The sequence below is a fragment of the Mustela erminea genome, chromosome 1 (assembly GCF_009829155.1).
Source record: "Mustela erminea isolate mMusErm1 chromosome 1, mMusErm1.Pri, whole genome shotgun sequence".
NCBI lineage: Eukaryota > Metazoa > Chordata > Mammalia > Carnivora > Mustelidae > Mustela > Mustela erminea.
Window position 1 is genome coordinate 111,687,609 of NC_045614.1, and position 10,071 is coordinate 111,697,679.

Consider the following 10,071-nt stretch of genomic DNA (forward strand, 5'->3'; position numbering starts at 1 on the left):
GTGCAATATGGCAATTTTACTGGGGGTTTAACCCTACCTAGGATATGATTGCTTGCTGGGGCTTAGCAACAGGGTCCAGTTCACACTTAAGCACTAATTAAATACTTTATTGAATAAATACAATACCAAACAAAATGCATTCAAATGCTTTCTAAAAAAAAAATCAATTTTAAAGGCCTTCCTATTCAGGCTAATGACAAAACACAATAAAGGCAGATATGCTAGTTTAACATAATTGGCTGATTTTATACAGCACTTATATCTTTTAGTCCACAAGTATATTATTAAATGATAGAGAACATCTAATACAACCATTTCTACAGAACTAGGAAATAAATTTCTAAGAAAGAAAGATTTTACAGACCCCATCTTTTATACCCAACCCCAACAGTCTAACTCTAAAGAGGATAAAGCCAATGCCTCTCCTCACAAGAGCTCACGACTAACGTCGCTTTGCTATCAAAATCTGTATTTCTGATCCGTTATGAGCATTGAGACAAGATTCAAATATTCCCAAAGAAAGAAGCACAATGCACGTTGTGATCGCCTATTCAGCAACAGCGAGCACTGCATTCAAAACTATCTCATCCCAGGAATTAAATAAGGTCAGCCACATTCATTGGCATTTCCTCCACTGTAGTATTGTAGAAAGTCTCAATGTCACGAAGAATCCTCTTGTCTTCTTCAGTAACAAAGTTTATAGCCACACCTTTCCTCCCAAATCGACCCCCTCTGCCAATTCTGTGTGAGAAAAAGAAATCAGAGCAGTTAGAATGTTACTTCTCACATATGGATGAACTATTGAACATGATGATCCACTTGTTAACCATCAGCTGCGGTTTACTTAGTAAGGGTTATAGTTCGTGCTTCTAATTGGAGCGCACTAGCTGCTAATCAATATCTAGAGAAAAAAATCTTCCTTTGCAGTTAGTGCCAAAAGGATTCAAGGCTTGTCTGGCTGCAAAATGAGATTTTTATCAGGGGTCTTGAGCATTACTTTTAAAGCAGATGACAGTATTGTGTTTGGGGTAGTGAAATTAAAGCCCATACCAAAGTGGGCCAGCCAAGAGCAGATGTCAGCCTGGGACAGATGTAAACACCAGGGATAAAACAAAAAGAACAGTTATGTAATCCATTTCGACGCACCTCTGGAACTGTAAACTGTAAATACAAATGCTGCAAGGTTAACTATTGTCTAAAACTTACTTTTTCCAGTGGGAAAACAAGTATTTGGTATGGTAACCCAAACTTATCACTGCTTTTTTGCTCAGTTTCACACGTTGTAACTCAAAATTACTCAAAACGTGTTTACCTCCAAAACAGCCTTCTACCTTCCTGATAGAAACCAGACAACACAAACCACCTAACATACATACAAAAATGCCTTGGCTGGAGCAACTTAAAAATATCAAATAATCAGGACAAAAGAAAAACAAATATAAATACCGACTCGCTCTTTATTCAAACAGTGTGCTGTTTCGCTTATGATTCCACGTCCTAAATTACGTCAACGCCGTTTCTGAGCGCCATCTCGTCATCAACTGCTGCTATCGACTCCTGTATTTTTTAAAAAGTCTTTTTTTACATCATATAACAAAGTACAGTTCAATTTACTTAGGGATAAAGCCACTATAACTAAACCAGGGACTGCTCAAATTGCTACCAGACAACACCAAGAAAATCCCAACTACAGAGGAAATCACCAAGAAAGCACATGGACACAAGAACTTCACTAAAAACTCAAAAGTAAGCTAAGACCAACAGATCTAAACAACCTGATCTGTATGTAGTTAAGTCCACAATTTGGGCAACATTTACGAGTGTTTTCCCACTGCAGATGACCAATCTTCCCAAATACCATTTTAGTTCTACCTTACCTAGTTAGTAAGTCTTTTTGCTTCCCTGATACGAAGTTACCTTTCAAACAAATCAGTCCACAGAAAAACCACACACGAATTCATTTTACCAATATAGTAACAGCCAAAATGCCACCTACTCACCTGTGAATATAGTTTTCACGATTGGTAGGTAGATCATAGTTTATAACCAATGACACTTGTTGCACATCAATCCCACGAGCCTGAAACACAATGGTATGGTGTTCAAATTCTAATTTAAACTAAAGAGCTATGTAATGTAGGCCACAAAATAGTAGTGAACTATATATTTAGTGGTATAGCCCACTGTGGAGTGTGGTCTTGTCTTTACTCTCCCAAAGAGCCCAAGCTGGTAAAGGTTATCAAAAAACCTTCCCCCAAAAACAAACTTTTGGTAGGCTGAAAAGAATAGTAAGACACTTACCAACAAGTCAGTAGTGATCAAAACACGGCTTGATCCTGATCTGAATTCCCTCATGATAACATCTCTTTCCTTCTGGTCCATGTCACCATGCTGCAAATGAACAAACCTTAAATCAAGAATCACCAGCCAAATCAACTATTTTGATTTTTACTGACATGTATGAGACCAAGCGTCCCTGGCTGCTACAGGGGTATAGCAGACAGGTATAGTAAAGAAACAACTTTATTTTGAGCAGGGGGAACGACAACACAGCACTTAACAGCTATATTGTAGTCTAAATCCTGCTTTAATGAAAATACAATTATCACTACCAGAACACCTCTTACCAGAGCAGAAACTGTGAAGTCCCTGGCATGCATTTTCTCAGTGAGCCAGTCCACCTTGCGCCTTGTATTGAGAAAAATAACAGCCTGAGTAATCGTCAGTGTCTCGTACAAGTCACAAAGAGTATCCAACTTCCATTCCTACAATTTTTCAAAGTTAACAGTTATTAAAATCTAGCTTCCAACCCATGTAAATTAGAAATTCATTCTGTTAAGGCCTATCCCAAGACATATTGCACCAAATCTTAAGACTAAGGACACTGGACATTAAGAAAGAGGTCCACCCCAGTCTTCACAATCTAGTGCAGTTACTTTTCTTCTTGTGTGTACTCTGCTAGCATTATTACAAAAACTAAGGCAATCCTAGTTTCTGCAATTTTAGCACAGTGCTTATACAAGAAGGTTAAAAAATAAACTACATGTTAATGTTTAGTAATTAGATAAATTACCTCTCTTTCAACATTAATGTAGAACTGTTTGATTCCTTCAAGGGTCAATTCTTCCTTTTTCACCAGAATTCGAATTGGATCTCTCATAAATTTTTTGGTCACTTCCAATACATCAGTTGGCATTGTGGCAGAAAGCAACACAACCTTAAAAAAAGCAAGGATTATATTGTCACACGAAGAGCACAACTTTAAAAATACTCACAGTTTGAGACCCAGTGTTTTTGCCTTGCTATGAAATCAGGTAGTTATTATGTACCAACTGCTTTAAGCAGGGGTAGGAAAAATACATCAGGTGTACTGTATGTAACCTTCATTAAACCTAAGCCCCAACCTACTTATAGGACCAGAGTAAAATTAAAGCTCACCTGAATACTTGTATTTAATTTTTGGAAAATCTCATAGATTTGATCCTTAAACCCTCGGCTCAACATTTCATCTGCTTCATCCAAAACAAACATTTTGATCCATTTTGGAGCTGACAAAGAAAGTCATACATACTATCAGCTCTAGATGCGCAGGGACACTAAATTTTCAATTTCTAGTAATACAAACAAATTATACTCTCAATGAACAATACTTACAAAGGTATCTTCTGTTTAACATATCAAATACTCTCCCTGGTGTACCAACAACAATGTGTGGTGCTTCAGCCTGCAGTTTTTGCATTTCGTTCCGAACATTGGTTCCACCAATGCAGGCATGACAAGTTGCTCCCATATAGTCGCCAAGGGCCAAAATTACCTTTTGGATCTAAAAGCCAAAACCCTTAATTATTATCCAGGAGAATTACAGGCTGTGACTAAACTTACAAAGCATAATGGCAAATATCTGGTCTGCAAATAGCTTCTATGCATGCATGACATTTAACTGCTTCCAAGCTTAAAATACAGACTGATCTAACTGCTTCATAATAAAATTCCCTTTATCGTGTCTCTTCCTTGTGCCTTGTCAGACTTGAGATCCTGTTGCCCCAGATACCAGCTAGGTTAATTGATTTTAGTTAAATCATTTCCTCCACTGCTTTTCATTGTGTAGGAAGGTAGGTGTAAGTAGTGGAACTCTGCAATTACATCTAAGACAACTTACTGATACTTTAGTTTTTCCCAAAGTACTGGACCTGATGTCCTCTTGACCTTAAAACCTAGTTTTATTAGCAAGGTTTTACTTCAAAGCCAATATAGCAGTGAGCTTTGAAAACATAGCATGCAACAGATGCATCACAAACTACTGAGACAGTCAAATGATAACATGTCACTGCAGTTTTCATGTTGCACAACTGCATTCAAACTTAAAAATGGGAACAGATCTAGTCCACCCTGAAAAGCTTTGGTTTCTCAAATCTGTAACACAACCCTGCAAACCGTACCTGTACACCCAGTTCCTATTTTTAACTTTCAACAAAAACTCCCTGCATGCATGGACATTTAAAAGGAGGGCTCCTACTGACAGGACCAATTTATACTAAGTTTTAAATTCTTCACAGTTGTGAAACCTGAAACCTATGCAACACGCAAGCAGTTTTTTTGAACTACACTATCAATACCTGTTGAGCCAGTTCTCTGGTGGGGGCCAATACTAGTGCTTGGGTCTCCTTGAACTCAATCTCCAACTGTTGCAGGATGGAAATAGCAAATGTGGCTGTCTTGCCAGTACCTGACTGAGCTTGAGCAATCACATCATACCCTAAAAAAAGTAGGATACATATTTACCGATCCCACATCAAACCGCCACTTCTAGTTCACACCATGTATTCCGTATGGAACATTAATTATGCCCAAATAATCAAGTGATCAGCAATGAGTATTCTCTTCATTTCAGGTCAGTCCCGAAAGATGATTGCCATCATTTCACTTTAAGGAATACAAACAGGTGCTAGTCCCCCAGAAGTTATTTTCCCTTTTATGGTCCAGGTCTATGTAGAACAGTTAATTCATTTTTAACAAGTACTGACTAGTTCTTTTACCTTTAATACAAGGAATAATAGCTCTCTGTTGAATAGCTGAAGGCTTCTCAAAACCATAAGCATAGATGCCCCGAAGAAGAGACTCCTTTAAATTCATATCGTCAAAGTTATCAACAATCTCATTCCAGTTGCTCTGCAAATTACATATAAAAAAGACTGAATAAATGGGATGAACGAGCTCACCTTTCCAACGTTTCAAAATCAACACACATTCTTACCTCGATGACACCATCGGGGTCCATTCCCTCTGGGCCTCCATGTTCTCTGCTGACAAGAATACCGTAGTTAGAGAACATCCCTTTCCCCAGCCCTCTTAACTACACGAGAGGAGAGCCCTATTATACAGCCGGTCTCATCTGGCCACCCTCCCCTGCACGTGCACACCCCAAGGCAGTAAAGGAAGCTGGCGGCGCAGGACACATAATGTTCCCTGCGCGCCCGCCCGGAAGGCCGGCAACAGGGGACGCCCAGGAAAGGCCCCACGGACGCCGGCCCTCCCCCACCCCAGGCCCGAGCGCCAGGCGCTCCCGTCTCAGCGGCAGACCGTCTCGCGAGAGCTCCACGCGCTGAGCTCCGCCCCCTACACTGCGCAAGCCGGGGTGATTGACGCGGGCCGAGGCCTGGCGAGAGCTATGCCAACGGTTCGCGGGGATCCCGTTGCCGGCGCGGTCCCTTCCGCCTTGGGGCCTTGGCGAGCGGGCGTCGCTGACACCCTCCCCCCTTACCCCACCTAAAGTCGAGCACTGAAACTCGCGCCTTCGGCCGCCAATAAAGCTCCGGGCCCCGTTACACTGTCGACTGCGGACTGCGCCACCGCTTTAACTAAACGGGCTCCGTACGGGCAGGGGAAACGGCCAGGATTTCAAAGCGTCTTCGGGAGAAAAAAAAAAAAAAAAAAGACACCCTCCAACCACCCCGTTTTCTACCCTAGCCTCCCCGCAATCCAGGCCCTACCCATCATGGAAGCTTCTCGAAGGGCACAGGGGTGCTAAACCCCAAGGAAACGCCTATGAACCCAGCGCTCCCTGCCTCCACGCCGTCCACTACCATCTCCGCTGCTGTCAGATGACCTCCACCACAAATAAGCACCGCCGAGAAGGCGCCATACCTGTTATAATCCGCGGAGCCACCAGACATGATCCGAAGAACCACTCAGCGCCCGACTGGAAAGACAGCGGTACCGCGCCACCCGTTTTTTATAGGCTCGCGGCCGGAACCCGTTTTCCGCGGAGGAATTTTCTCGTCGCTCTTCGGCCATCCCCCAAATTGTGATCCTGGGGTCCTTACCTCAGAAAATATCCTAAACGAGTCGGTGGGAAAATCCAAATTTGGTGACTTCTTGATCTTACAGGGCCGCTGGAAATCCCAGGGTCTTGGGGGAAGGTTGGGACTCTTTGCCTTGCGGCGGAAGAATATTGCAGCAAGTGGTGGCCAAACCGCGCTCCCCGCCCGCCCCGCTCCTACGGGGTTTCCGCGTCCCCGAAGCAGAGGCGGCCGGGGGAACCGAGCGGGTCCGGGAGGCGGAAGCCTGGGGCGGCTGCGTGCTGGGCGGCCGGCGTTTCCCCGCGAGCCCGTGGGGCCGAGCTTGCCGTCCGCCTCCGGCTCTCGGGGCCGCGACGGAGACCCGGCCGCGCTCTGCACTGGGGAGAGGAAATGGGGTTGTTCCGCCGGCTCCCACCGCTGTTTAATTCGACGGTAAAGGGCTGCTTGCCCTTTAGCTGAGCGTTCAACATCTCTTCTCATCTTAAAAGTGTGAAACTCCCTGCTAGGGAAAATGTCGGCCACCCAGCACGTCCCAGAAAATCCGGCGTACCGTAGTACATTGTGCCCAGCGAGGAAAAACCGTGCAGTGTCCTTTGCAAATTGTCTCTGGAGTAATCAACTCTGTTCTCCCTATGCTGCCTCTGGTCTTTCCTCGTTCTGTTTTTAAAATAAAACTAATAATTTTTGCGTGTGCGGAATGCCCGATAAAATCATTGTGAACTTTTGCAAAGGGTTAACAGCTAAGGAGTGATTTTCCTTGTAACGCAGGAATTTAAATGGACGCTTCCGGCAGATAGCTCCATGCCCCTTTGGGACTAGATAGATTGTGATTCTGATCTATACTGCTCATTATTTTCCAAAAGGCTTTGAACTTTAATTGCTTAATACCTAATGCATGTTGGTTTAATGGAAATTGAGAGCAATACAACCCTTGCTGCTTAAATAAAACTAAACGATTTGTTAAGACCCAGAGGTTTTCAACTGTAGCCCTGACCCAGGCCTGGGTTAGGCCCAATGCATTTAGTCACTTAACTTGAAAACACTACCCACACTGCAATATATTACCAGGGAAGCATTTTCTCATTAATTCAGATGGCCACCTAAGGGCTGCTAACTGGAAAAGTTTATATAATTTTCTGTATCTGTATATGATAGTTGATTTCTAAATACATGCTTTTTCAAAAAATTATTATTGTGCCAGGAACTCTGACATAAACTGACACCAAGATGACAAAGTAGACATGGGTCTCAGTTTAGGGATACTGCTCCTTATCCATCTCCCTATAATAATGTTCAAATTCAGATGTAACATCAGATATTTTCTGAGAATGAAGGTCAAAGATCCTTATTGTCACATCTAAAACCTACTAAAACCCTCCTGGGGTCTGAGAAACCAAACGAAATACTAAATCAGAAAAATGACCAACCATTTAGTCTCACTGGAGTCTTTAGGGTGAAACCAATCAATCACAGGGTGAAATCAATCAACAATTAACACCTATTGTTGACTGTTTTCTTTAGCTTTAGTACTACTGCTACATGCTGTGGAGGATTTCCAGACTCTCTTAAAAAGGAAATAAACAAGGGCTAAATTCTTGTTTAGGTCACAGTTGCTAAAGGGGTTTCAAGGTTTAAAAAAAGCTTCCTGGGGCGCCTGGGTGGCTCAGTTGGTTAGACTGCCTTCCGCTCAGGTCCTGATCCCGGAGTCTTGGATCAAGTCTCGCATCAGGCTCCCAGCTCCATGGGGAGTCTTCTCTCTCTGACCTCTGCTCTCATGCTCTCTCACTCTGTCTCTCTCAAATACATAAATAAAATCTTAAAAAAAAAAAAAAGCTTCCTAATCAAAAATCTAGTCAAAATCCAAACCACTGCACCTGCAACCCTACAAGGTATTTCCAACGAATGCTTTGTTTACCACATCTGTATCCGCTTACGAAACACCATTAGGTAATAGATGAGTTAAAGATCCAAAATGCACATATTAACAAAGTTTGCTATCAACAGAGAGCATATTTTTTTGTGGCTAGATAAACTTTCTACTTGCCTTAGATCTAAAATTAGAGCCTTTTTAAAGTCCACTGCAACTACTTCTTAGCTAAGCTGGATCATGTGAGGCCATTTCTACTCTTAAATAGCCACAACTGACAACTTTAAACCCAGCTACCAATTGTAATCCATCATTCACTAATGAAGGAATTACTATGAGTTTGTCAGTTCAAAAACAAAATTTTAGAAACAATAGGCTTTATGCTGATAGTAATGGCTTCTTCTGGAAAGTACCATGTATTCCTTCGAGGTTCTTACATTATTTCAAGTCCATCAGTTGATCTTAAGTGACAGGCGTTTAAAGCAGCGTCTTGATAAGCTACAGAGATGCAAACATTCGTTAAGGTATGTGTTTGGATCTTTAACTCATTTATTATTTATTAATGTCATTTATTGTTTAGTAAACACAATATAATACATGCTTGTCCCTACATCTGTCATTTAAGTGTTTAAGAATTGCCTTGAGCTGGATAGGATAGGATAGCTGGATAGCTACTCACCTCTATTGTTCAGGTGCTGGAGGAAACAAGAGGCTAGCTTCTGCTGGAATGTAGGATGCAATGTGAGGGGCAGCACTCACTGACACATCCTTCACAATAACTCTGAAAACCATTTGCATAGAGGTAAGTAAAGATTCAGAGAGTTGAAGGAAATAGTGAAAATTGAGGAGGACCACAGAAAGGACTGTAGAAGCTGTATATAAGGACTGGATTTAAATCTGTTAACCCAATGTTCTTAAATTCTATTGTGTAGCCAAGATATGGAGGGTTTTGTTTTTGTTTTGTTTTTTTTAGCTCTACCTTCATAAAGACTAAAATAAAAATACAGTATTATACTTCAAATTGGTGCATCCAAAACTGTAGCATGAATAAATATCAATGGGAAGGTCTACTTGGAATGCCTGTAGAAGTGAGTTCTGCCCAGATTCAGTTCTACCCAGATTCAGGGGATTGGATCTGAAGTGGGGCCCGCTTTTTGTTTTGAAAAACTCAAAACCTAAGGAAGAGTTGCAAGAGTAAAGAAATGAACACCAAATCTTTGTCACACTTATCAATTGTTAACCATTTACTACATTTTCTCTCTCTCAGTTTTATGACTTTTTTTTTTTAGCTTTCTGCAAATCACCGACATAGTAGTGATACTTGACTCCTAATACTTGACACTACATCAGAAAATAAAGACATTCTCCTTCCGTGGAATCACAGGAATATCATTATATCCCCCCAAGTTTACTATTAAAATAATATCTTCAAAACTATCTACAGTCAACACTTCTCAAGTGTCCCAATAATGTACTTTATAGCCTTAAATAAAATAAATAAAATATAGGCCCCAAGCAAGGGTTACACATTATATTTAGTGAGCCTGTCCCTGTAGCCTCTTTTAATCTAGAACAGAACACCCCCTTGGAGAAGGAATTTTCTCATTAGAAAGACTATTACATGCATATGTATAATGTGTATATGTGTATGTGCTGTGTGCTTGCATTTCCTGCGATCTCGTTATCTGCTTTGCTTGTTTTTTTCTGTCTTCTAGGACATTCACATTTGTGAAGATTCCTGAGCAGTTTGGTTTCATTTCTTTGTTTTAGTATGTCCCACACTTTTAATTTGTCTGATTGTTCCCTCATTATTAGGTTCAATGTCAACATTTTTGGCAAGAATATTACATTTAGGGCATGAAGGATCCTCTTCAAGACATCATATCAGGAGGCACATGGTGTTAG

The 10,071-nt window shown here is 41.5% G+C and overlaps 1 protein-coding gene and 4 non-coding genes across 7 annotated transcripts; all 5 read right to left on the reverse strand.

Moving 5' to 3' along the window:
• Positions 1 to 86: 86 nt before the first annotated feature.
• On the reverse strand, positions 87 to 6,276 carry EIF4A2 (eukaryotic translation initiation factor 4A2). 3 transcript variants are annotated; one of them, XM_032338149.1, is made up of 11 exons: positions 6,145 to 6,276; positions 5,255 to 5,300; positions 5,037 to 5,169; positions 4,617 to 4,756; positions 3,655 to 3,823; positions 3,439 to 3,548; positions 3,074 to 3,217; positions 2,628 to 2,765; positions 2,302 to 2,391; positions 2,001 to 2,080; positions 87 to 741 (listed from the first exon to the last, which is right to left on the reverse strand). In XM_032338149.1, exons 1-11 carry the CDS (start codon positions 6,171 to 6,173, stop codon positions 597 to 599), a joined length of 1,224 nt encoding a protein of 407 aa, XP_032194040.1. In that variant the 5' UTR covers positions 6,174 to 6,276; the 3' UTR covers positions 87 to 596. The 3 variants fall into 3 exon arrangements, with proteins under 3 accessions (XP_032194040.1, XP_032194036.1, XP_032194043.1); XM_032338145.1 differs by having other exon boundaries at positions 5,255 to 5,303; positions 6,145 to 6,255; XM_032338152.1 differs by lacking the exon at positions 87 to 741 and adding an exon at positions 1,482 to 1,557 and having other exon boundaries at positions 5,255 to 5,303; positions 6,145 to 6,256.
• Positions 2,134 to 2,275, reverse strand: LOC116581773. Its single transcript, XR_004282218.1, has one exon. It is a non-coding gene; the product is annotated as a small nucleolar RNA SNORA4 (small nucleolar RNA).
• LOC116581713 lies at positions 2,457 to 2,588 on the reverse strand. The gene has a single exon (XR_004282184.1). It is a non-coding gene; the product is annotated as a small nucleolar RNA SNORA63 (small nucleolar RNA).
• On the reverse strand, positions 2,853 to 3,028 carry LOC116581882. The gene has a single exon (XR_004282283.1). It is a non-coding gene; the product is annotated as a small nucleolar RNA SNORA81 (small nucleolar RNA).
• LOC116581900 lies at positions 4,858 to 4,926 on the reverse strand. Its single transcript, XR_004282295.1, has one exon. It is a non-coding gene; the product is annotated as a small nucleolar RNA SNORD2 (small nucleolar RNA).
• Positions 6,277 to 10,071: the final 3,795 nt, after the last annotated feature.